The sequence below is a fragment of the Apus apus genome, chromosome 27 (assembly GCF_020740795.1).
Source record: "Apus apus isolate bApuApu2 chromosome 27, bApuApu2.pri.cur, whole genome shotgun sequence".
In the NCBI taxonomy this organism is placed as follows: domain Eukaryota; kingdom Metazoa; phylum Chordata; class Aves; order Apodiformes; family Apodidae; genus Apus; species Apus apus.
The window spans coordinates 897,505-921,360 of NC_067308.1; the positions used below are offsets into that span (position 1 = coordinate 897,505).

The following is a 23,856-nucleotide window of genomic DNA, read 5'->3' on the forward strand; positions in this document are numbered from 1 at the left end:
AGATAATGACTTATAATCCCTGTTCTCACAAGGCTCAGCACAAAAGAGATCAGTGGGAATGAAGAGTTAGAGTCATGAAATCAGTCCCAGTCTTTGCTGATCCACTGACTCACCAAAGCATCTGAGCAAATAATTTTGCTGTTCTGCTTCAATTTTCATTTCTAATTGACATGGGCAAATTGGTGTACTTCAAAGCACCCTTGTATGATGAAAGGCAGGCAGCTCTAGAGAATTTCTTATGTATGGAACTAATCTCTTGTACTTGGTAAAATCAGGTCTTGTGGATTGACCTCCCACCCTTCAAGATGTCTTGCTACGACCTGTCCCCCGTCTCTGCCTGCGGTGTCACCTGCCCCCAGCCTCTTGCCAACAGCTGCAACGAGCCCTGTGTGCGCCAGTGCCCCGACTCCACAGCCCTCATCCAGCCTCCTCCGGTCGTGGTCACCTTCCCTGGCCCCATCCTCAGCTCCTTCCCTCAGGATGCTGTGGTGGGATCCTCTGGAGTGCCCGTCCTTGGGGGCTATGGGGGTTTTGGGGGTTATGGAGCCTCCCTTGGCTATGGAGGCTCTGGCTCCCTGGGCTCTGGGGGCTTCTCCCTGGGCTATGGGGGTCTGAATGGATATGGGGGCTCCTCCCTGGGCTATGGGGGCCTGGGGGGCTACGGGGGCTCCTCTCTTGGCTATGGGGGCCTGGGGGGCTACGGGGGCTCCTCTCTGGGCTATGGGGGTCTGGGGGGCTATGGAGGCTCCTCCCTGGGTTACAGGGGCCTGTATGGCTCTGGTAGATCTTACAGCTCTGGCTCTTGCAGCCCTTACTCCTACCGATATGGCAGGAACCGCCGTGGCAGCTGTGGGCCCTGCTAAATCCCCAGGAAATATCACCTACAGAATGCCTGGCAAATGCACCATAACATCTTGACCCTCAACTGAGCCTCCTGAGTAAGGGGCAGAGCATCAAAGTCTTCCACTTAATGCAGTGGAGTCAGAATAGCTCCGTAAAATACACTTTTCATTTTCTTCTTCATTTGTTTCATTGCTTCCTTGTCCCTGCTGGTGGCCAAACGTGTAACTCCACCATTGTCCCAGAGGACCCTTGCTTCTCCCTGAAACTGCCACCCCCCGGCAGAAGCCTGGGGGAGCAGCTCTCTTGAAGCCAAGGGGACAACCTGCCTGCCTCTGCCTTCCCGCTCTTTCTCCAGCGGCTGCTTTCCTGCCCTGCAATAAAAGAATCCTGCAGCCAACTCCTGCCTCTCCGTGTGTCCTTCCAAGGCCCAGCGTGGGCTGCAGGGCTCCCTGGGCCTACACAGGGACTCTTGACAAGGCCTTGTAGCAAGAGAACAAGGGACAATGGGCTAAAACTCGAAGAGGGGAGATTTAGGTTGGACATGAGGAAATTCTTTACTGTGAGGGTGGTTAGACCCTGAAATAGGTTGCCCAGGGAAGCTGTGGCTGCCTCATCCCTGGCAGTGTTGAAGGGCAGGTTGGATGGGGCTTGGAGCAGCCTGGGCTGGTGGGAGGTGTCCCTGCCCGTGCAGGGGGTTGGATCTAGATGATCTTTAAGGTCCCTTCAACCCAAATTGTTCTATGATATTATTCTATGAATATTCAATTAGGTCAGCTGGGTGAAGCAAAAAGAATATTAATTACTGTATTTCAGAGGAAAGAGAAACTCCGTGGATGAATGTAAAATTTTTTGATGTCAAACCTCTGTCGGTGCCGTGGGAACAGCAAGTCTGATTTTAATAGGTAGTTTCAGTTTTGCCACCCCCAAGTGTAACTGGGTATTTCAGATGCTGGCTGCTGGAAGCAGTAACAGGTTGAAATGAAAACTAGTCTGTGGTAGTCACAAATCTCCCCCTTCAAAGAAAAAACTTCTGTTTTAACTGATTAATACTTATTGAGAATATTTTAACAACAAGGAAAAAAAAAACAGTGCCCTTCAATGCAAGTTTCACTTCTCTCTCCTTCATCTTCTCAGTCCCAAAAGTGTGTGCCCTCTTGGTCTTGGGTTTTTTGGGAATGGTCTGGGAAGGAACTGGAGTTTTCAGAGCCCAGTCCCTGTTTCCTGGGTGCCTGAGGTGTACAAGGAGCCAAGGCAGTTGAGGTGGAGAACAGCAGCTCCTGCCTGTTGGGCACAAGGAAACTGCTGTGTCCCTGGGGCTGCTCTCCAGCCTCACATGGCTTGAGGCAAGGACACTGCTGCCAAGAATTCCCAGGAGCTCAGCAACCAGGGTGTGTGCTGCACCAGCCCTGCATGTCCTTGGCTCAGGCACCTCTCCTCTGCGGAGCAAAGCTCCCTGCTCAGCCCAGGGCACCTCCTGGGACAGCTTTACAGAAGCTGATGCCTGGATTCCTGTTTCTCTTCAGCTCAACACTAAGATCCTCTCTCACTCACAACCTCTACCTTCAGTTTTATTCATACATGATCAGAGCTGAACTCCTGAGTTCCAGCTGCCAAATTTATCCCTGATTCTCTCAGCCTGGCAGTGTCAGGCATCACCCAGCAGTGGCAGGAATCACCCAGCAGTGGCAGGCAGACACCCAGCAATGTCAGGAATCATCCAGCAGTGGCAGGCAGGCACCCAGCAGTGTCAGAAATCATCCAGCAGTGGCAGGCAGACACCCAGCAATGTCAGGAATCATCCAGCAGTGTCAGTCAGGCATCCAGCAGTGTCAGAAATCATCCAGCAGTGGCAGGAATCACCCAGCAGTGTCAGGCACCCAGCAGCATGCTATTAGCTGAGTGTTGTGTCAGATAGCAAGCACCTAGCCCAAGATAACAAGGTTAGTGAGAGCTCTTAACACCCAACTAACATGATTATGCAGCTTCTATTTGGGCTGGATACCTGTTCAGGGTGAGCTCATGTCTGATTGCAAAACAGTACACAGAGATACCCTTGCTGTCAGTATGGGGAAAGACTTTTTACAAGGGCTTGTAGTGATAGGATATGGGGAAATGGTTTTAAGCTGGAAGAGGGGAGATTTAAGTTAGACATTAGGAAGACATTTTTCACTGTGAGGGTGGTGAGACCCTGGGCCAGGTTGCCCAGGGAAGCTGTGGCTGCCCCATCCCTGGAAGTGTTGAAGGGCAGGTTGGATGGGGCTTGGAGCAGCCTGGGCTGGTGGGAGGTGTCCCTGTCCAGGCAGGAAAGTTGGAAATAGATGATCTTTAATGTCCCTTCCAATCCAAAGCATTCCATGATCCTATGGGAGCTGGAGGAATGGAGGGAGTTGACTATATCTGTTACCCAAGGATCAGTCTCAGAAAACCTCTGATTATATTTTTGCATCAATGGCATTGGCACATAACTCAGGAGCACTCACTTTTTTCTGCTGATACCATAAAGCTGAGTGGCATTAAACTGGAAGGAATCAACCTTTAAAACTGGAAAAACAAGATGGTTTAACTGATGGGAGTAACAGTAACAACAGGATCTTCAGCATCACAGTGCAAAGCCCTGATCCAGTGGAGCAGGAGAAAAGACCTGGTGGAACACAGGCTACAAGCAGAAAGAAGTGTCAGAAGAGGGATAATTCTCTAAGTAGCACCAAATATTTGATGGGAAGGTATAAGGAGGATGCATGTTCTTGAGGGGAAGGCATTGTAAATACAGGATACCAGAAAGCAGTGGCAATATAAGCAAGACCTGTGAAAACAAGGGGGAAAGCACATCCAGTTTCCCTTTTACTGTCAGCACTTCACTCCTTCTCCAGAAGACAGAGTGAATCCAAGACATTTGAATGGGGGAAGTTAATGAATCTCACATGTACCACAGTAAGGGGTAAAATAATGCTGTGGGATGGGTCATCTTGAGTAAAACTAAGAAAAACGTGATCTCTGTCTGCTTTTATACCCCAAAGAAAGAGGGACTTATTACTTCCCTGAATATGATACAGTAGCAGTTTTGTAGCTGTGAAAAAGGTTTGGAGAGTGAGAAGGCAGAATCACACCTTCTGGAAGACCATGAAGAGCAGCTAAGTCACCATCTCCTAAGATATTAAGGACCAAATATAGATATGTGCACATATTTAAATATCTCCATGAAAATCTTATTGAGGAGGCATCTATAGTGCAACCACCTGCTCCCAAATACTTGCAATTTATCTGTAATTGCATCATCCTTGCCCCAGGTAGGGAAAAGAAGATTTTCTAAGAGATGAGCAACAATCATCTGGAGCTGAAGAACAGGAAACAAGGAATCACCATTCTCCACTGGGTATGGAAAGATATCCCCTTGTGAAATATGGAAAGAAAAACATTTGCACTCTGTCACATACAGGACACAGAACTTGTAACAAAAAGAGAAGACAGGAGTCGGGTGCAAGAAATATTTATTGTACCAGGAGTCGCAGGAGAGATTGGCAGAGACAACATGGCCAAGAATCAGAGAGGCTGGTTGCCACACGCTGTTAGAGGCAGAGGGATCTTCTAAAGAGCATTTCATGTCCCTCCGGATGCCCCCTTCATACAGCATTCCTGATCCTGACTATTGGCCCATCAGTTCCACAGAGCTTTTAGAGTCTACCTACTGCCCCATAACACGTCTGAAAGGACAGGGCAGGGAAGAGAGAAAGAGAGAAGGAGAAGATAGAAAGGAAGGCTGGAGGGTGCAAGGCCCTGGCAGCTGACCAGGCAGGTGCTGGATGGGTCTGCTCGGATACTGCTAACTACCCCGCGCCCACCAGATCAGCCCAGCATGGGTGCTGGTGGCATTGGTGTTTCGTCTGAGAGCAGGTGCTGGGGCTGGGCTGTGTCTAGCAGGGCCCACAGGTGTCCCACAGCTTCTTGCTGTAGCGGGGCAGGACACAAGGGCTGCAGGCGGGAGAAGCGTAGGAGGGTCTGGCAAAGGTGCAGAGGCCCCCCGAGCCCTGGGTGGCCCCGGCGCCGTAGAGGCCCCCCAGGCCCAGGGAGCCCCCAAAGGCGGGTGCTCCGGAGGAGCCCACCACGGCTTGCTGGGGGAAGGAGCTGAGGATGGGGCCGGGGAAGGTGACCACCACCGGGGGTGGCTGGATGAAGGCCGAGGAGTCGGGGCACTGGCGGGCGCACAGCTCGTTGCAGCTCTCAGCGATGGGCTGGGGGACGGCAACGCTGGTTTTCGGGGGGCACAGGTCGGAGCAAGACATCTTGGTGTGGTGTGGTGAGAGAGCTGAGCCTGGAGCAGAGGGGGGGGTCCCAAAGTCAGGGCTGCGGAGCCGGCAGCTGGAGGGCTCCGAGCTCCCGCCTTGCCCGCACTGCCCGCCGCTTGCCCTGTGCCCACTCACAGCCCTGCTCTCCACAGCCCCCCTTGCCCTCTGGGCACACAGAGCCCACCCCAGCCCTCCCCGAGAGCCTGTGCAGGGCCTGGCTCCGGGCGTCCCAGCCAGGCGGCTCCTTCCTGCTCCCGCTGCCCTCAGAGCTCTCCTGCCCAGCCAGGCCCCACGCTGGCCCCTGCCCCAGCAGGCACCCACCTCCCCTTGTCCTGAGCAGAGCGAGGCAGGAGCAGTGGATGCCAGCGCTCGCCCAGCGCCGCGCTTTTATGCCGCGCCGGCCAGGCGGGGAGGAGCTGGCGGTGCTGGGGGCACGTGGCCCGTGGTGGCCGAGCCCCGGCCTCCTCCCTGCCTGGCACGGGGCTCTTCTGCTGACGCCGCTTCCTCCACAGCCCCAACCCGCTCCAGCAGCCCCTGCAATTACCCCTTGGTGGCTTGCCAGCTGCCAGCTCATGGCCCAAAGGAGCCCCGCTGCCTTCTCCTTCCCTGGGGCTGCAAGAGGGCACGCAGCGTGAGCCAGGCTGACTGCCAGCGCCCTGCCTGCCACAGCTCTCGGCCAAGGCCTTGGTCTCGCGGCGGCCACACGCCTTCTCAGCAGAGCCCCAGGGAAGAGCAGGCTCCTGCTGCTGGCCCTGCCAAGGCCTGGCGCCCGCCGGCGCCCGCATGACGGAGGCCGTCTGGCCATCACCTCCAGAGGGGCCAGGTGACCAAATGCCAAAGCAAAGGCACTCCTCTGGGGCCCTGCCTGCTCAGCACCAGGCAGCGCTCGCCAGCCCAGCGCAGCCGGCCTCCAGCCGCCTGCAGGCACTGCCCAGCAGCCTGGCTGAGTCTGGGGCAGAAGGAGCCCTCGTGCTGCTCCCTCAGGTGCATTCCCGCTGCCAGGAGCACAGAGCCCAGCCGGGCACATTCGCCCCAGGCCCAAAGCCTACAAGGTTCCTGTCAGATGTGCCTGGAGCCCCATGGCTGGGGGAGATGGCTGCGGGTCTTCAGCCCACCCAGCAGGAAGGGGAGGAAAGGCTGGCAAGAGGAGGAATGTGCTGGTGTGGGGAGGGGCTGCTGAGTCAGGGAGGGGCAGGAGCAGGCCAGCCCCATCATCCTCATTAGCAGCAGGGAGTTGGCCTCTGCAGATTGGCCCAGGTGGTGCTGAGCAATGGCGGGGCCGCTATAAAAGCTCTGCCTCTGCCAGGCTCTCCCATCCACTGCTCTGGCTGCCTTCTCCTCAGGGAACAGGGTAAGTCTGCGAGCGCGGCTCCTCCTGGCCCCTCTGCCTGGGGCTCCCCTCTGCTGCTCTCCTGCAGCCTCTCCCCTCTTGCAGAGCACCGTCCCATCCCACACCAAGATGTCTTGCTACGACCTGTGCCCCCCGAAAACCGGCGTTGCCGTCCCCCAGCCCATCGCTGAGAGCTGCAACGAGCTGTGCGCCCGCCAGTGCCCCGACTCCTCGGCCTTCATCCAGCCACCCCCGGTGGTGGTCACCTTCCCCGGCCCCATCCTCAGCTCCTTCCCCCAGCAAGCCGTGGTGGGCTCCTCCGGAGCACCCGCCTTTGGGGGCTCCCTGGGCCTGGGGGGCCTCTACGGCGCCGGGGCCACCCAGGGCTCGGGGGGGCCTCTGCACCTTTGCCAGACCCTCCTACGCTTCTCCCGCCTGCAGCCCTTGTGTCCTGCCCCGCTACAGCAAGAAGCTGTGGGACACCTGTGGGCCCTGCTAGACACAGCCCAGCCCCAGGAGCACCTGCCCGCAGGGGGCACCTAGAGGGAGAGGCCATGCTCTGCAGAAGATCCCTCTGCCTCCCAGAGCTTGTGGCAACCGGCCTCTCTGCCTCTTGCCCACCGGCTCCCTCGCCATCTCTTCTGCCCCTCAGGGCACAATAAAGATTTCCTGCACCCAAGTCATGTCTCCCTCCCTCCTTGTCCCCACTCGGGAAGACCCAAGGGTGCTTGTGCACTCCTGGGCCGGCTTGGCAAAGGCTCCTGAGTTGCTACGGGCAGGGGAGAGTGGGCAGTGTTGGGAGAGGGAGGCTGCAGGCATCAGGCAGGGCAGACAGAGCCGCTGAAGAGGAGCTTGAAGCACAGCCAGGCTTCCAGCCCCTTCTGGGAAGTGGCTTTCAATGGCTGCAGAGCAGCTGCTCAGGAAGCGCCCCAAAGTGCTGGGGAACACCCAGGTGAGCACGAGCTGAGCACATGCACGTCTGGGGAATATGGTGGCCAGAGGTGTTTTGGGCTGCGCGTCTGGCAGGCAGGCAGAGGGAGGGCATCCTTGAGCTCCCCTTGGGCCTGCCGAGCCCACCCCTCTGGCGCTGTGTCCAGTGCCGGGCTCCCCAGCCCGGGAGAGCTCTGCGGCTCCTGGAGAGAGGCCAGCAAATGTCCACAGGCAGATGCTGAAGGGACAGGGAGCACGTGTCCACTGGGGAGAGCCCGAGGGAGCTGGGACCATGGGCTGCTGGTGCCGACGAGGCTCGGGGGGAATCTTGTCCGTGTGCTCGCCTGCCTGAAGGGAAGGTGTCCAAAAGATGAAGCCAGGCTCTTTCCAGAGCCATCAAGGTGCAGGTCCAAAGGCACCGGGGAGCAGCAAAATGCAGGAGTCCCTGCCTCGACATCCCGGACGACTTCTTCACCCTGAGGAAGACGAAGTTGTCTGCTTCTCTCGGGAAGCTGATGCTTCTCGGTTCCTAGAGAGAAGACGGCAAGAGCCGTGTGGCCGTGGAGATGGGCAGCTGGTTGTGGGCCCCCCTGCTTGAGGCAGCAGGATGTTCAGGTGGCCTGCAAAGGCTCTTTCCACTGCAAGAAGGCTGTGATTTCTGGGCTGATGTCTTTGTGGCAGAGAAAGAGGCAGCACCAAGCGCGTTGGTCTGTGGTGGGAATGAGAAGCAGGAGGGGAAGTAAGAGGGGAAAGGGAAGGAGAAAAGGAATGGGAACTGGAAGAAGGAAATCCATGGCAAAAGAGAAAGCTGGCAGGGGAAAAAGAAAGCGAGATGATGAAAGGGAAGGTCAAAGAGAAGGGGAAGATGATGACGGCAGGAAAGGGCAACGGGACAGAGGGTTGGAAAGCAAAGCCTTCTTTCTCTGTTCTTTCTCTCCTCGCGCCTTTAGTGGAGCTGTGCAAGCACAAAGGGGCTGGAGCCGTGGCAGCCGTTGCCCCAGGCTGGCTCCAAGCCCCTGGGCAGCCCCAGTGGGGGCCCCGGGAGGCTGGAGGTCTGCAAAGAGCCCCAGGCTGCGTGTCCTGCAGGCAGGGGAGCCGCCTGCCTTCAGGCAGGGCCCTTGGAGCTCAGCTGCAGCAGCGTGTGTGGCTGGTGCTGCCGGGGCTGTGGGCTCTGCCCAAAGGCAGCTGAGCCGCGCTCTGCTGGGGCTGAGAGACTGGGCTGGCCCGGCGGTTGGCGGGGGCCACGTGCAGGCCCAGGGAGCCCTGCAGCCCACGCTGGGCCTTGGAAGGACACACGGAGAGGCAGGAGTTGGCTGCAGGATTCTTTTATTGCAGGGCAGGAAAGCAGCCGCTGGAGAAAGAGCGGGAAGGCAGAGGCAGGCAGGTTGTCCCCTTGGCTTCAAGAGAGCTGCTCCCCCAGGCTTCTGCCAGGGGGTGGCTGTTGCCGAGCCAAGCGAGCGCCCGCTGGGATGATGGTGGAGTCGTGCATGCGGGCACGGGCAGAGGCAGCACGGAGAGAGGGGAAGGAGAGGAGGCGTGAAGCAGAGTCAGCCCCGCAGCTGTGGGGCAGCTCCTGGGGCTGGTGTCCTAGCAGGGCCCACAGGTGTCCCACAGCTTCTTGCTGTAGCGGGGCAGGACACAAGGGCTGCAGGCGGGAGAAGCGTAGGAGGGTCTGGCAAAGGTGCAGAGGCCCCCCGAGCCCTGGGTGGCCCCGGCGCCGTAGAGGCCCCCCAGGCCCAGGGAGCCCCCAAAGGCGGGTGCTCCGGAGGAGCCCACCACGGCTTGCTGGGGGAAGGAGCTGAGGATGGGGCCGGGGAAGGTGACCACCACCGGGGGTGGCTGGATGAAGGCCGAGGAGTCGGGGCACTGGCGGGCGCACAGCTCGTTGCAGCTCTCAGCGATGGGCTGGGGGACGGCAACGCTGGTTTTCGGGGGGCACAGGTCAGAGCAAGACATCTTGGTGTGGTGTGGTGAGAGAGCTGAGCCTGGAGCAGAGGGGGGGTCCCAAAGTCAGGGCTGCGGAGCCGGCAGCTGGAGGGCTCCGAGCTCCCGCCTTGCCCGCACTGCCCGCCGCTTGCCCTGTGCCCACTCACAGCCCTGCTCTCCACAGCCCCCCCTTGCCCTCTGGGCACACAGAGCCCAGCCCAGCCCTCCCCGAGAGCCTGTGCAGGGCCTGGCTCCGGGCGTCCCAGCCAGGCGGCTCCTTCCTGCTCCCGCTGCCCTCAGAGCTCTCCTGCCCAGCCAGGCCCCACGCTGGCCCCTGCCCCAGCAGGCACCCACCTCCCCTTGTCCTGAGCAGAGCGAGGCAGGAGCAGTGGATGCCAGCGCTCGCCCAGCGCCGCGCTTTTATGCCGCGCCGGCCAGGCGGGGAGGAGCTGGCGGTGCTGGGGGCACGTGGCCCGTGGTGGCCGAGCCCCGGCCTCCTCCCTGCCTGGCACGGGGCTCTTCTGCTGACGCCGCTTCCTCCACAGCCCCAACCCGCTCCAGCAGCCCCTGCAATTACCCCTTGGTGGCTTGCCAGCTGCCAGCTCATGGCCCAAAGGAGCCCCGCTGCCTTCTCCTTCCCTGGGGCTGCAAGAGGGGCACGCAGCGTGAGCCAGGCTGACTGCCAGCGCCCTGCCTGCCACAGCTCTCGGCCAAGGCCTTGGTCTCGCGGCGGCCACACGCCTTCTCAGCAGAGCCCAGGGAAGAGCAGGCTCCTGCTGCTGGCCCTGCCAAGGCCTGGCGCCCGCCGGCGCCCGCATGACGGAGGCCGTCTGGCCATCACCTCCAGAGGGGCCAGGTGACCAAATGCCAAAGCAAAGGCACTCCTCTGGGGCCCTGCCTGCTCAGCACCAGGCAGCGCTCGCCAGCCCAGCGCAGCCGGCCTCCAGCCGCCTGCAGGCACTGCCCAGCAGCCTGGCTGAGTCTGGGGCAGAAGGAGCCCTCGTGCTGCTCCCTCAGGTGCATTCTCCGCTGCCAGGAGCACAGAGCCCAGCCGGGCACATTCGCCCCAGGCCCAAAGCCTACAAGGTTCCTGTCAGATGTGCCTGGAGCCCCATGGCTGGGGGAGATGGCTGCGGGTCTTCAGCCCACCCAGCAGGAAGGGGAGGAAAGGCTGGCAAGAGGAGGAATGTGCTGGTGTGGGGAGGGGCTGCTGAGTCAGGGAGGGGCAGGAGCAGGCCAGCCCCATCATCCTCATTAGCAGCAGGGAGTTGGCCTCTGCAGATTGGCCCAGGTGGTGCTGAGCAATGGCGGGGCCGCTATAAAAGCTCTGCCTCTGCCAGGCTCTCCCATCCACTGCTCTGGCTGCCTTCTCCTCAGGGAACAGGGTAAGTCTGCGAGCGCGGCTCCTCCTGGCCCCTCTGCCTGGGGCTCCCCTCTGCTGCTCTCCTGCAGCCTCTCCCCTCTTGCAGAGCACCGTCCCATCCCACACCAAGATGTCTTGCTACGACCTGTGCCCCCCGAAAACCGGCGTTGCCGTCCCCCAGCCCATCGCTGAGAGCTGCAACGAGCTGTGCGCCCGCCAGTTGCCCCGACTCCTCGGCCTTCATCCAGCCACCCCCGGTGGTGGTCACCTTCCCCGGCCCCATCCTCAGCTCCTTCCCCCAGCAAGCCGTGGTGGGCTCCTCCGGAGCACCCGCCTTTGGGGGCTCCCTGGGCCTGGGGGGCCTCTACGGCGCCGGGGCCACCCAGGGCTCGGGGGGGCCTCTGCACCTTTGCCAGACCCTCCTACGCTTCTCCCGCCTGCAGCCCTTGTGTCCTGCCCCGCTACAGCAAGAAGCTGTGGGACACCTGTGGGCCCTGCTAGACACAGCCCAGCCCCAGGAGCACCTGCCCGCAGGGGGGCACCTCGAGCGAGCGGCCATGCTCTGCAGAAGATCCCTCTGCCTCCCAGAGCTTGTGGCAACCGGCCTCTCTGCCTCTTGCCCACCGGCTCCCTCGCCATCTCTTCTGCCCCTCAGGGCACAATAAAGATTTCCTGCACCCAAGTCATGTCTCCCTCCCTCCTTGTCCCCACTCGGGAAGACCCAAGGGTGCTTGTGCACTCCTGGGCCGGCTTGGCAAAGGCTCCTGAGTTGCTACGGGCAGGGGAGAGTGGGGCAGTGTTGGGAGAGGGAGGCTGCAGGCATCAGGCAGGGCAGACAGAGCCGCTGAAGAGGAGCTTGAAGCACAGCCAGGCTTCCAGCCCCTCCTGGGAAGTGGCTTTCAATGGCTGCAGAGCAGCTGCTCAGGAAGCGCCCCAAAGTGCTGGGGAACACCCAGGTGAGCACGAGCTGAGCACATGCACTTCTGGGGAATATGGTGGCCAGAGGTGTTTTGGGCTGCGCGTCTGGCAGGCAGAGGGAGGGCATCCTTGAGCTCCCCTTGGGCCTGCCGAGCCCACCCCTCTGGCGCTGTGTCCAGTGCCGGGCTCCCCAGCCCGGGAGAGCTCTGCGGCTCCTGGAGAGAGGCCAGCAAATGTCCACAGGCAGATGCTGAAGGGACAGGGAGCACGTGTCCACTGGGGAGAGCCCGAGGGAGCTGGGACCATGGGCTGCTGGTGCCGACGAGGCTCGGGGGGGAATCTTGTCCGTGTGCTCGCCTGCCTGAAGGGAAGGTGTCCAAAAGATGAAGCCAGGCTCTTTCCAGAGCCATCAAGGTGCAGGTCCAAAGGCACCGGGGAGCAGCAAAATGCAGGAGTCCCTGCCTCGACATCCCGGACGACTTCTTCACCCTGAGGAAGACGAAGTTGTCTGCTTCTCTCGGGAAGCTGATGCTTCTCGGTTCCTAGAGAGAAGACGGCAAGAGCCGTGTGGCCGTGGAGATGGGCAGCTGGTTGTGGGCCCCCCTGCGTGAGGCAGCAGGATGTTCAGGTGGCCTGCAAAGGCTCTTTCCACTGCAAGAAGGCTGTGATTTCTGGGCTGATGTCTTTGTGGCAGAGAAAGAGGCAGCACCAAGCGCGTTGGTCTGTGGTGGGAATGAGAAGCAGGAGGGGAAGTAAGAGGGGAAAGGGAAGGAGAAAAGGAATGGGAACTGGAAGAAGGAAATCCATGGCAAAAGAGAAAGCTGGCAGGGGAAAAAGAAAGCGAGATGATGAAAGGGAAGGTCAAAGAGAAGGGGAAGATGATGACGGCAGGAAAAGGGCAACGGGACAGAGGGTTGGAAAGCAAAGCCTTCTTTCTCTGTTCTTTCTCTCCTCGCGCCTTTAGTGGAGCTGTGCAAGCACAAAGGGGCTGGAGCCGTGGCAGCCGTTGCCCCAGGCTGGCTCCAAGCCCCTGGGCAGCCCCAGTGGGGGCCCCGGGAGGCTGGAGGTCTGCAAAGAGCCCCAGGCTGCGTGTCCTGCAGGCAGGGGAGCCGCCTGCCTTCAGGCAGGGCCCTTGGAGCTCAGCTGCAGCAGCGTGTGTGGCTGGTGCTGCCGGGGCTGTGGGCTCTGCCCAAAGGCAGCTGAGCCGCGCTCTGCTGGGGCTGAGAGACTGGGCTGGCCCGGCGGTTGGCGGGGGCCACGTGCAGGCCCAGGGAGCCCTGCAGCCCACGCTGGGCCTTGGAAGGACACACGGAGAGGCAGGAGTTGGCTGCAGGATTCTTTTATTGCAGGGCAGGAAAGCAGCCGCTGGAGAAAGAGCGGGAAGGCAGAGGCAGGCAGGTTGTCCCCTTGGCTTCAAGAGAGCTGCTCCCCCAGGCTTCTGCCAGGGGGTGGCTGCTGCCGAGCCAAGCGAGCGCCCGCTGGGATGATGGTGGAGTCGTGCATGCGGGCACGGGCAGAGGCAGCACGGAGAGAGGGGAAGGAGAGGAGGCGTGAAGCAGAGTCAGCCCCGCAGCTGTGGGGCAGCTCCTGGGGCTGTGTCTAGCAGGGCCCACAGGTGTCCCACAGCTTCTTGCTGTAGCGGGGCAGGACACAAGGGCTGCAGGCGGGAGAAGCGTAGGAGGGTCTGGCAAAGGTGCAGAGGCCCCCCCGAGCCCTGGGTGGCCCCGGCGCCGTAGAGGCCCCCCAGGCCCAGGGAGCCCCCAAAGGCGGGTGCTCCGGAGGAGCCCACCACGGCTTGCTGGGGGAAGGAGCTGAGGATGGGGCCGGGGAAGGTGACCACCACCGGGGGTGGCTGGATGAAGGCCGAGGAGTCGGGGCACTGGCGGGCGCACAGCTCGTTGCAGCTCTCAGCGATGGGCTGGGGGACGGCAACGCTGGTTTTCGGGGGGGCACAGGTCAGAGCAAGACATCTTGGTGTGGTGTGGTGAGAGAGCTGAGCCTGGAGCAGAGGGGGGGTCCCAAAGTCAGGGCTGCGGAGCCGGCAGCTGGAGGGCTCCGAGCTCCCGCCTTGCCCGCACTGCCCGCCGCTTGCCCTGTGCCCACTCACAGCCCTGCTCTCCACAGCCCCCCTTGCCCTCTGGGCACACAGAGCCCACCCCAGCCCTCCCCGAGAGCCTGTGCAGGGCCTGGCTCCGGGCGTCCCAGCCAGGCGGCTCCTTCCTGCTCCCGCTGCCCTCAGAGCTCTCCTGCCCAGCCAGGCCCCCACGCTGGCCCCTGCCCCAGCAGGCACCCACCTCCCCTTGTCCTGAGCAGAGCGAGGCAGGAGCAGTGGATGCCAGCGCTCGCCCAGCGCCGCGCTTTTATGCCGCGCCGGCCAGGCGGGGAGGAGCTGGCGGTGCTGGGGGCACGTGGCCCGTGGTGGCCGAGCCCCGGCCTCCTCCCTGCCTGGCACGGGGCTCTTCTGCTGACGCCGCTTCCTCCACAGCCCCAACCCGCTCCAGCAGCCCCTGCAATTACCCCTTGGTGGCTTGCCAGCTGCCAGCTCATGGCCCAAAGGAGCCCCGCTGCCTTCTCCTTCCCTGGGGCTGCAAGAGGGCACGCAGCGTGAGCCAGGCTGACTGCCAGCGCCCTGCCTGCCACAGCTCTCGGCCAAGGCCTTGGTCTCGCGGCGGCCACACGCCTTCTCAGCAGAGCCCCAGGGAAGAGCAGGCTCCTGCTGCTGGCCCTGCCAAGGCCTGGCGCCCGCCGGCGCCCGCATGACGGAGGCCGTCTGGCCATCACCTCCAGAGGGGCCAGGTGACCAAATGCCAAAGCAAAGGCACTCCTCTGGGGCCCTGCCTGCTCAGCACCAGGCAGCGCTCGCCAGCCCAGCGCAGCCGGCCTCCAGCCGCCTGCAGGCACTGCCCAGCAGCCTGGCTGAGTCTGGGGCAGAAGGAGCCCTCGTGCTGCTCCCTCAGGTGCATTCCCCGCTGCCAGGAGCACAGAGCCCAGCCGGGCACATTCGCCCCAGGCCCAAAGCCTACAAGGTTCCTGTCAGATGTGCCTGGAGCCCCATGGCTGGGGGAGATGGCTGCGGGTCTTCAGCCCACCCAGCAGGAAGGGGAGGAAAGGCTGGCAAGAGGAGGAATGTGCTGGTGTGGGGAGGGGCTGCTGAGTCAGGGAGGGGCAGGAGCAGGCCAGCCCCATCATCCTCATTAGCAGCAGGGAGTTGGCCTCTGCAGATTGGCCCAGGTGGTGCTGAGCAATGGCGGGGCCGCTATAAAAGCTCTGCCTCTGCCAGGCTCTCCCATCCACTGCTCTGGCTGCCTTCTCCTCAGGGAACAGGGTAAGTCTGCGAGCGCGGCTCCTCCTGGCCCCTCTGCCTGGGGCTCCCCTCTGCTGCTCTCCTGCAGCCTCTCCCCTCTTGCAGAGCACCGTCCCATCCCACACCAAGATGTCTTGCTTCCGACCTGTGCCCCCCGAAAACCGGCGTTGCCGTCCCCCAGCCCATCGCTGAGAGCTGCAACGAGCTGTGGCGCCCGCCAGTGCCCCCGACTCCTCGGCCTTCATCCAGCCACCCCCGGTGGTGGTCACCTTCCCCGGCCCCATCCTCAGCTCCTTCCCCCAGCAAGCCGTGGTGGGCTCCTCCGGAGCACCCGCCTTTGGGGGCTCCCTGGGCCTGGGGGGCCTCTACGGCGCCGGGGCCACCCAGGGCTCGGGGGCCTCTGCACCTTTGCCAGACCCTCCTACGCTTCTCCCGCCTGCAGCCCTTGTGTCCTGCCCCGCTACAGCAAGAAGCTGTGGGACACCTGTGGGCCCTGCTAGACACAGCCCAGCCCCAGGAGCACCTGCCCGCAGGGGGCACCTAGAGGGAGAGGCCATGCTCTGCAGAAGATCCCTCTGCCTCCCAGAGCTTGTGGCAACCGGCCTCTCTGCCTCTTGCCCACCGGCTCCCTCGCCATCTCTTCTGCCCCTCAGGGCACAATAAAGATTTCCTGCACCCAAGTCATGTCTCCCTCCCTCCTTGTCCCCACTCGGGAAGACCCAAGGGTGCTTGTGCACTCCTGGGCCGGCTTGGCAAAGGCTCCTGAGTTGCTACGGGCAGGGGAGAGTGGGCAGTGTTGGGAGAGAGGAGGCTGCAGGCATCAGGCAGGGCAGACAGAGCCGCTGAAGAGGAGCTTGAAGCACAGCCAGGCTTCCAGCCCCTCCTGGGAAGTGGCTTTCAATGGCTGCAGAGCAGCTGCTCAGGAAGCGCCCCGAAGTGCTGGGGAACACCCAGGTGAGCACGAGCTGAGCACATGCACGTCTGGGGAATATGGTGGCCAGAGGTGTTTTGGGCTGCGCGGTCTGGCAGGCAGGCAGAGGGAGGGCATCCTTGAGCTCCCCTTGGGCCTGCCGAGCCCACCCCCTCTGGCGCTGTGTCCAGTGCCGGGCTCCCCAGCCCGGGAGAGCTCTGCGGCTCCTGGAGAGAGGCCAGCAAATGTCCACAGGCAGATGCTGAAGGGACAGGGAGCACGTGTCCACTGGGGAGAGCCCGAGGGAGCTGGGACCATGGGCTGCTGGTGCCGACGAGGCTCGGGGGGAATCTTGTCCGTGTGCTCGCCTGCCTGAAGGGAAGGTGTCCAAAAGATGAAGCCAGGCTCTTTCCAGAGCCATCAAGGTGCAGGTCCAAAGGCACCGGGGAGCAGCAAAATGCAGGAGTCCCTGCCTCGACATCCCGGACGACTTCTTCACCCTGAGGAAGACGAAGTTGTCTGCTTCTCTCGGGAAGCTGATGCTTCTCAGTTCCTAGAGAGAAGACGGCAAGAGCCGTGTGGCCGTGGAGATGGGCAGGCTGGTTGTGGGCCCCCCTGCTTGAGGCAGCAGGATGTTCAGGTGGCCTGCAAAGGCTCTTTCCACTGCAAGAAGGCTGTGATTTCTGGCTGATGTCTTTGTGGCAGAGAAAGAGGCAGCACCAAGCGCGTTGGTCTGTGGTGGGAATGAGAAGCAGGAGGGGAAGTAAGAGGGGAAAGGGAAGGAGAAAAGGAATGGGAACTGGAAGAAGGAAATCCATGCAAAAGAGAAAGCTGGCAGGGGAAAAAGAAAGCGAGATGATGAAAGGGAAGGTCAAAGAGAAGGGGAAGATGATGACGGCAGGAAAGGGCAACGGGACAGAGGGTTGGAAAGCAAAGCCTTCTTTCTCTGTTCTTTCTCTCCTCGCGCCTTTAGTGGAGCTGTGCAAGCACAAAGGGGCTGGAGCCGTGGCAGCCGTTGCCCCAGGCTGGCTCCAAGCCCCTGGGCAGCCCCAGTGGGGGCCCCGGAGGCTGGAGGTCTGCAAAGAGCCCCAGGCTGCGTGTCCTGCAGGCAGGGGAGCCGCCTGCCTTCAGGCAGGGCCCTTGGAGCTCAGCTGCAGCAGCGTGTGTGGCTGGTGCTGCCGGGGCTGTGGGCTCTGCCCAAAGGGCAGCTGAGCCGCGCTCTGCTGGGGCTGAGAGACTGGGCTGGCCCGTCGGTTGGCGGGGGCCACGTGCAGGCCCAGGGGAGCCCTGCAGCCCACGCTGGGCCTTGGAAGGACACACGGAGAGGCAGGAGTTGGCTGCAGGATTCTTTTATTGCAGGGCAGGAAAGCAGCCGCTGGAGAAAGAGCGGGAAGGCAGAGGCAGGCAGGTTGTCCCCTTGGCTTCAAGAGAGCTGCTCCCCCAGGCTTCTGCCAGGGGGTGGCTGCTGCCGAGCCAAGCGAGCGCCCGCTGGGATGATGGTGGAGTCGTGCATGCGGGCACGGGCAGAGGCAGCACGGAGAGAGGGGAAGGAGAGGAGGCGTGAAGCAGAGTCAGCCCCGCAGCTGTGGGGCAGCTCCTGGGGCTGTGTCTAGCAGGGCCCACAGGTGTCCCACAGCTTCTTGCTGTAGCGGGGCAGGACACAAGGGCTGCAGGCGGGAGAAGCGTAGGAGGGTCTGGCAAAGGTGCAGAGGCCCCCCGAGCCCTGGGTGGCCCCGGCGCCGTAGAGGCCCCCCAGGCCCAGGGAGCCCCCAAAGGCGGGTGCTCCGGAGGAGCCCACCACGGCTTGCTGGGGGAAGGAGCTGAGGATGGGGCCGGGGAGGTGACCACCACCGGGGGTGGCTGGATGAAGGCCGAGGAGTCGGGGCACTGGCGGGCGCACAGCTCGTTGCAGCTCTCAGCGATGGGCTGGGGGACGGCAACGCTGGTTTTCGGGGGGCACAGGTCAGAGCAAGACATCTTGGTGTGGTGTGGTGAGAGAGCTGAGCCTGGAGCAGAGGGGGGGTCCCAAAGTCAGGGCTGCGGAGCCGGCAGCTGGAGGGCTCCGAGCTCCCGCCTTGCCCGCACTGCCCGCCGCTTGCCCTGTGCCCACTCACAGCCCTGCTCTCCACAGCCCCCCTTGCCCTCTGGGCACACAGAGCCCACCCCAGCCCTCCCCGAGAGCCTGTGCAGGGCCTGGCTCCGGGCGTCCCAGCCAGGCGGCTCCTTCCTGCTCCCGCTGCCCTCAGAGCTCTCCTGCCCAGCCAGGCCCCACGCTGGCCCCTGCCCCAGCAGGCACCCACCTCCCCTTGTCCTGAGCAGAGCGAGGCAGGAGCAGTGGATGCCAGCGCTCGCCCAGCGCCGCGCTTTTATGCCGCGCCGGCCAGGCGGGGAGGAGCTGGCGGTGCTGGGGGCACGTGGCCCGTGGTGGCCGAGCCCCGGCCTCCTCCCTGCCTGGCACGGGGCTCTTCTGCTGACGCCGCTTCCTCCACAGCCCCAACCCGCTCCAGCAGCCCCTGCAATTACCCCTTGGTGGCTTGCCAGCTGCCAGCTCATGGCCCAAAGGAGCCCCGCTGCCTTCTCCTTCCCTGGGGCTGCAAGAGGGCACGCAGCGTGAGCCAGGCTGACTGCCAGCGCCCTGCCTGCCACAGCTCTCGGCCAAGGCCTTGGTCTCGCGGCGGCCACACGCCTTCTCAGCAGAGCCCCAGGGAAGAGCAGGCTCCTGCTGCTGGCCCTGCCAAGGCCTGGCGCCCGCCGGCGCCCGCATGACGGAGGCCGTCTGGCCATCACCTCCAGAGGGGCCAGGTGACCAAATGCCAAAGCAAAGGCACTCCTCTGGGGCCCTGCCTGCTCAGCACCAGGCAGCGCTCGCCAGCCCAGCGCAGCCGGCCTCCAGCCGCCTGCAGGCACTGCCCAGCAGCCTGGCTGAGTCTGGGGCAGAAGGAGCCCTCGTGCTGCTCCCTCAGGTGCATTCCCGCTGCCAGGAGCACAGAGCCCAGCCGGGCACATTCGCCCCAGGCCCAAAGCCTACAAGGTTCCTGTCAGATGTGCCTGGAGCCCCATGGCTGGGGGAGATGGCTGCGGGTCTTCAGCCCACCCAGCAGGAAGGGGAGGAAAGGCTGGCAAGAGGAGGAATGTGCTGGTGTGGGGGAGGGGCTGCTGAGTCAGGGAGGGGCAGGAGCAGGCCAGCCCCATCATCCTCATTAGCAGCAGGGAGTTGGCCTCTGCAGATTGGGCCCAGGTGGTGCTGAGCAATGGCGGGGCCGCTATAAAAGCTCTGCCTCTGCCAGGCTCTCCCATCCACTGCTCTGGCTGCCTTCTCCTCAGGGAACAGGGTAAGTCTGCGAGCGCGGCTCCTCCTGGCCCCTCTGCCTGGGGCTCCCCTCTGCTGCTCTCCTGCAGCCTCTCCCCTCTTGCAGAGCACCGTCCCATCCCACACCAAGATGTCTTGCTCCGACCTGTGCCCCCCGAAAACCGGCGTTGCCGTCCCCCAGCCCATCGCTGAGAGCTGCAACGAGCTGTGCGCCCGCCAGTGCCCCGACTCCTCGGCTTCATCCAGCCACCCCCGGTGGTGGTCACCTTCCCCGGCCCCATCCTCAGCTCCTTCCCCCAGCAAGCCGGGTGGGCTCCTCCGGAGCACCCGCCTTTGGGGGCTCCCTGGGCCTGGGGGGCCTCTACGCGCCGGGGCCACCCAGGGCTCGGGGGGCCTCTGCACCTTGCCAGACCCTCCTACGCTTCTCCCGCCTGCAGCCCTTGTGTCCTGCCCCGCTACAGCAAGGAAGCTGTGGGACACCTGTGGGCCCTGCTAGACACAGCCCAGCCCCAGGAGCACCTGCCCGCAGGGGCACCTAGAGGGAGAGGCCATGCTCTGCAGAAGATCCCTCTGCCTCCCAGAGCTTGTGGCAACCGCCTCTCTGCCCTCTTGCCCACCGGCTCCCTCGCCATCTCTTCTGCCCCTCAGGGCACAATAAAGATTTCCTGCACCCAAGTCATGTCTCCCTCCCTCCTTGTCCCCACTCGGGAAGACCCAAGGGTGCTTGTGCACTCCTGGGCCGGCTTGGCAAAGGCTCCTGAGTTGCTACGGGCAGGGGAGAGTGGGCAGTGTTGGGGAGAGGGAGGCTGCAGGCATCAGGCAGGGCAGACAGAGCCGCTGAAGAGGAGCTTGAAGCACAGCCAGGCTTCCAGCCCCTTCTGGGAAGTGGCTTTCAATGGCTGCAGAGCAGCTGCTCAGGAAGCGCCCCGAAGTGCTGGGGAACACCCAGGTGAGCACGAGCTGAGCACATGCACGTCTGGGGAATATGGTGGCCAGAGGTGTTTTGGGCTGCGCGTCTGGCAGGCAGGCAGAGGGAGGGCATCCTTGAGCTCCCCTTGGGCCTGCCGAGCCCACCCCTCTGGCGCTGTGTCCAGTGCCGGGCTCCCCAGCCCGGGAGAGCTCTGCGGCTCCTGGAGAGAGGCCAGCAAATGTCCACAGGCAGATGCTGAAGGGACAGGGAGCACGTGTCCACTGGGGAGAGCCCGAGGGAGCTGGGACCATGGGCTGCTGGTGCCGACGAGGCTCGGGGGGGAATCTTGTCCGTGTGCTCGCCTGCCTGAAGGGAAGGTGTCCAAAAGATGAAGCCAGGCTCTTTCCGAGCCATCAAGGGTGCAGGTCCAAAGGCACCGGGGGAGCAGCAAAATGCAGGAGTCCCTGCCTCGACATCCCGACGACTTCTTCACCCTGAGGAAGACGAAGTTGTCTGCTTCTCTCGGGAAGCTGATGCTTCTCGTTCCTAGAGAGAAGACGGCAAGAGAGCCGTGTGGCCGTGGAGATGGCAGCTGGTTGTGGGCCCCCCTGCTTGAGGCAGCAGGATGTTCAGGTGGCCTGCAAAGGCTCTTTCCACTGCAAGAAGGCTGTGATTTCTGGGCTGATGTCTTTGTGGCAGAGAAAGAGGCAGCACCAAGCGCGTTGGTCTGTGGTGGGAATGAGAAGCAGGAGGGGAAGTAAGAGGGGAAAGGGAAGGATAAAAGGAATGGGAACTGGAAGAAGGAAATCCATGGCAAAAGAGAAAGCTGGCAGGGGAAAAAGAAAGCGAGATGATGAAAGGGAAGGTCAAAGAGAAGGGAAGATGATGACGGCAGGAAAGGGCAACGGGACAGAGGGTTGGAAAGCAAAGCCTTCTTTCTCTGTTCTTTCTCTCCTCGCGCCTTTAGTGGAGCTGTGCAAGCACAAAGGGGCTGGAGCCGTGGCAGCCGTTGCCCCAGGCTGGCTCCAAGCCCTGGGCAGAGCCCCAGTGGGGGGCCCCGGGAGGCTGGAGGTCTGCAAAGAGCCCCAGCTGCGTGTCCTGCAGGCAGGGGAGCCGCCTGCCTTCAGGCAGGGCCCTTGGAGCTCAGCTGCAGCAGCGTGGTGTGGCTGGTGCTGCCGGGGGCTGTGGGCTCTGCCCAAAGGCAGCTGAGCCGCGCTCTGCTGGGGGCTGAGAGACTGGGCTGGCCCGGCGGTTGGCGGGGGCCACGTGCAGGCCCAGGGAGCCCTGCAGCCCACGCTGGGCCTTGGAAGGGACACACGGAGAGGCAGGAGTTGGCTGCAGGATTCTTTTATTGCAGGGCAGGAAAGCAGCCGCTGGAGAAAAGAGCGGGAAGGCAGAGGCAGGCAGGTTGTCCCCTTGGCTTCAAGAGAGCTGCTCCCCCAGGCTTCTGCCAGGGGGTGGCTGCTGCCGAGCCAAGCGAGCGCCCGCTGGGATGATGGTGGAGTCGTGCATGCGGGCACGGGCAGAGGCAGCACGGAGAGAGGGGAAGGAGAGGAGGCGTGAAGCAGAGTCAGCCCCGCAGCTGTGGGGCAGCTCCTGGGGCTGTGTCTAGCAGGGCCCACAGGTGTCCCACAGCTTCTTGCTGTAGCGGGGGCAGGACACAAGGGCTGCAGGCGGGAGAAGCGTAGGAGGGTCTGGCAAAGGTGCAGAGGCCCCCCGAGCCCTGGGTGGCCCCGGCGCCGTAGAGGCCCCCCAGGCCCAGGGAGCCCCCAAAGGCGGGTGCTCCGGAGGAGCCCACCACGGCTTGCTGGGGGGAAGGAGCTGAGGATGGGGCCGGGGAAGGTGACCACCACCGGGGGTGGCTGGATGAAGGCCGAGGAGTCGGGGCACTGGCGGGGCGCACAGCTCGTTGCAGCTCTCAGCGATGGCTGGGGACGGCAAACGCTGGTTTTCGGGGGGGCACAGGTCAGAGGCAATACATCTTGGTGTGGTGTGGTCAGAGAGCCTGAGCCTGGAGCATAGGGGGGGGGGTCCCAAAGTCAGGGGCTGCGGAGCCGGCAGCTGGAGGGGCTCCGAGCTCCCGCCTTGCCGCACTGCCCGCCGCTTGCCCTGTGCCCACTCACAGCCCTGCTCTCCACAGCCCCCCTTGCCCTCTGGGGCACACAGAGCCCAGCCCCAGCCCTCCCCGAGAGCCTGTGCAGGGCCTGGCTCCGGGCGTCCCAGCCAGGCGGGCTCCTTCCTGCTCCCCGCTGGGCCCTCAGAGCTCTCCTGCCCAGCCAGGGCCCCACGCTGGCCCCTGCCCCAGCAGGCACCCACCTCCCCTTGTCCTGAGCAGAGCGAGGCAGGAGCAGTGGATGCCAGCGCTCGCCCAGCGCCGCGCTTTTATGCCGCGCCGGCCAGGCGGGGAGGAGCTGGCGGTGCCTGGGGGCACGTGGCCCGTGGTGGCCGAGCCCCGGCCCTCCTCCCTGCCTGGCACGGGGCACTTCTGCTGACGCCGCTTCCTCCACAGGCCCCAACCCGCTCCAGCAGCCCCTGCAATTACCCCTTGGTGGCTTGCCAGCTGCCAGCTCATGGCCCAAAGGAGCCCCGCTGCCTTCTCCTTCCCTGGGGCTGCAAGAGGGCACGCAGCGTGAGCCAGGCTGACTGCCAGCGCCCTGCTGCCACAGCTCTCGGCCAAGGCCTTGGTCTCGCGGCGGCCACACGCCTTCTCAGCAGAGCCCCAGGGGAAGAGCAGGCTCCTGCTGCTGGCCCTGCCAAGGCCTGGCGCCCGCCGGCGCCCGCAGTGACGGAGGCCGTCTGGCCATCACCTCCAGAGGGGCCAGGTGACCAAATGCCAAAGCAAAGGCACTCCTCTGGGGCCCTGCCTGCTCAGCACCAGGCAGCGCTCGCCAGCCCAGCGCAGCCGGCCTCCAGCCGCCTGCAGGCACTGCCCAGCAGCCTGGCTGAGTCTGGGGCAGAAGGAGCCCTCGTGCTGCTCCCTCAGGTGCATTCCCGCTGCCAGGAGCACAGAGCCCAGCCGGGCACATTCGCCCCAGGCCCAAAGCCTACAAGGTTCCTGTCAGATGTGCCTGGAGCCCCATGGCTGGGGGAGATGGCTGCGGGTCTTCAGCCCACCCAGCAGGAAGGGGAGGAAAGGCTGGCAAGAGGAGGAATGTGCTGGTGTGGGGAGGGGCTGCTGAGTCAGGGAGGGGCAGGAGCAGCCAGCCCCATCATCCTCATTAGCAGCAGGGAGTTGGCCTCTGCAGATTGGCCCAGGTGGTGCTGAGCAATGGCGGGGCCGCTATAAAAGCTCTGCCTCTGCCAGGCTCTCCCATCCACTGCTCTGGCTGCCTTCTCCTCAGGGAACAGGGTAAGTCTGCGAGCGCGGCTCCTCCTGGCCCCTCTGCCTGGGGCTCCCCTCTGCTGCTCTCCTGCAGCCTCTCCCCTCTTGCAGAGCACCGTCCCATCCCACACCAAGATGTCTTGCTCCGACCTGTGCCCCCCGAAAACCGGCGTTGCCGTCCCCCAGCCCATCGCTGAGAGCTGCAACGAGCTTGGCGCCCGCCAGTGCCCCGACTCCTCTCGGCCTTCATCCAGCCACCCCCGGTGGTGGTCACCTTCCCCGGCCCCATCCTCAGCTCCTTCCCCCAGCAAGCCGTGGTGGGCTCCTCCGGAGCACCCGCCTTTGGGGGCTCCCTGGGCCTGGGGGGGCCTCTACGGCGCCGGGGCCACCCAGGGCTCGGGGGGCCTCTGCACCTTTGCCGACCCTCCTACGCTTCTCCCGCCTGCAGCCCTTGTGTCCTGCCCCGCTACAGGCAAGAAGCTGTGGGACACCTGTGGGCCCTGCTAG

General features: G+C 63.2%; 5 protein-coding genes and 6 pseudogenes across 7 annotated transcripts; 6 read left to right on the forward strand and 5 right to left on the reverse strand.

Moving 5' to 3' along the window:
• The first annotated feature begins 305 nt into the window (after window positions 1–305).
• On the forward strand, window positions 306–863 carry LOC127394842 (scale keratin-like). Of its 3 annotated transcripts, none has more exons than XM_051641125.1 (2): window positions 306–540; window positions 679–863. In XM_051641125.1, exons 1-2 carry the CDS (start codon window positions 306–308, stop codon window positions 861–863), a joined length of 420 nt encoding a protein of 139 aa, XP_051497085.1. The 3 variants fall into 3 exon arrangements, with proteins under 3 accessions (XP_051497085.1, XP_051497083.1, XP_051497082.1); XM_051641123.1 differs by having other exon boundaries at window positions 306–517; window positions 605–863; XM_051641122.1 differs by having other exon boundaries at window positions 306–863.
• A 3,891-nt stretch (window positions 864–4,754) lies between these two features.
• LOC127394891 (scale keratin-like) lies at window positions 4,755–5,138 on the reverse strand. The gene has a single exon (XM_051641202.1). It carries the CDS (start codon window positions 5,121–5,123, stop codon window positions 4,755–4,757), a length of 369 nt encoding a protein of 122 aa, XP_051497162.1. The 5' UTR covers window positions 5,124–5,138.
• Window positions 5,139–6,576: 1,438 nt separating this feature from the next.
• Window positions 6,577–6,955, forward strand: LOC127394896 (scale keratin-like). Its single transcript, XM_051641207.1, is given in 2 exon segments — window positions 6,577–6,846; window positions 6,848–6,955. Coding segments are annotated over 2 exon segments (369 nt in total). The 5' UTR covers window positions 6,577–6,585.
• Window positions 6,956–8,973: 2,018 nt separating this feature from the next.
• LOC127394892 (scale keratin-like) lies at window positions 8,974–9,357 on the reverse strand. The gene has a single exon (XM_051641203.1). It carries the CDS (start codon window positions 9,340–9,342, stop codon window positions 8,974–8,976), a length of 369 nt encoding a protein of 122 aa, XP_051497163.1. The 5' UTR covers window positions 9,343–9,357.
• Window positions 9,358–10,796: 1,439 nt separating this feature from the next.
• LOC127394897 (scale keratin-like) lies at window positions 10,797–11,176 on the forward strand (annotated as a pseudogene).
• A 2,016-nt stretch (window positions 11,177–13,192) lies between these two features.
• LOC127394860 (scale keratin-like) lies at window positions 13,193–13,563 on the reverse strand (annotated as a pseudogene).
• A 786-nt stretch (window positions 13,564–14,349) lies between these two features.
• Window positions 14,350–15,397, forward strand: LOC127394919 (scale keratin-like; annotated as a pseudogene).
• A 2,019-nt stretch (window positions 15,398–17,416) lies between these two features.
• LOC127394894 (scale keratin-like) lies at window positions 17,417–18,172 on the reverse strand. Its single transcript, XM_051641205.1, is given in 3 exon segments — window positions 17,417–17,646; window positions 17,649–17,803; window positions 18,108–18,172. Coding segments are annotated over 2 exon segments (366 nt in total). The 5' UTR covers window positions 17,785–17,803; window positions 18,108–18,172.
• A 1,066-nt stretch (window positions 18,173–19,238) lies between these two features.
• Window positions 19,239–19,613, forward strand: LOC127394898 (scale keratin-like; annotated as a pseudogene).
• Window positions 19,614–21,635: 2,022 nt separating this feature from the next.
• On the reverse strand, window positions 21,636–23,016 carry LOC127394920 (scale keratin-like; annotated as a pseudogene).
• A 459-nt stretch (window positions 23,017–23,475) lies between these two features.
• LOC127394899 (scale keratin-like) lies at window positions 23,476–23,856 on the forward strand (annotated as a pseudogene).

What these genes read in the sequence shown, in the direction of transcription:
- LOC127394891 (XM_051641202.1), bottom strand. Translation starts at nt 5,123, where the DNA reads ATGTCTTGCTCCGACCTGTGCCCCCCGAAAACCAGCGTTGCCGTCCCC.
- LOC127394842 (XM_051641122.1), top strand. Translation starts at nt 306, where the DNA reads ATGTCTTGCTACGACCTGTCCCCCGTCTCTGCCTGCGGTGTCACCTGC.
- LOC127394892 (XM_051641203.1), bottom strand. Translation starts at nt 9,342, where the DNA reads ATGTCTTGCTCTGACCTGTGCCCCCCGAAAACCAGCGTTGCCGTCCCC.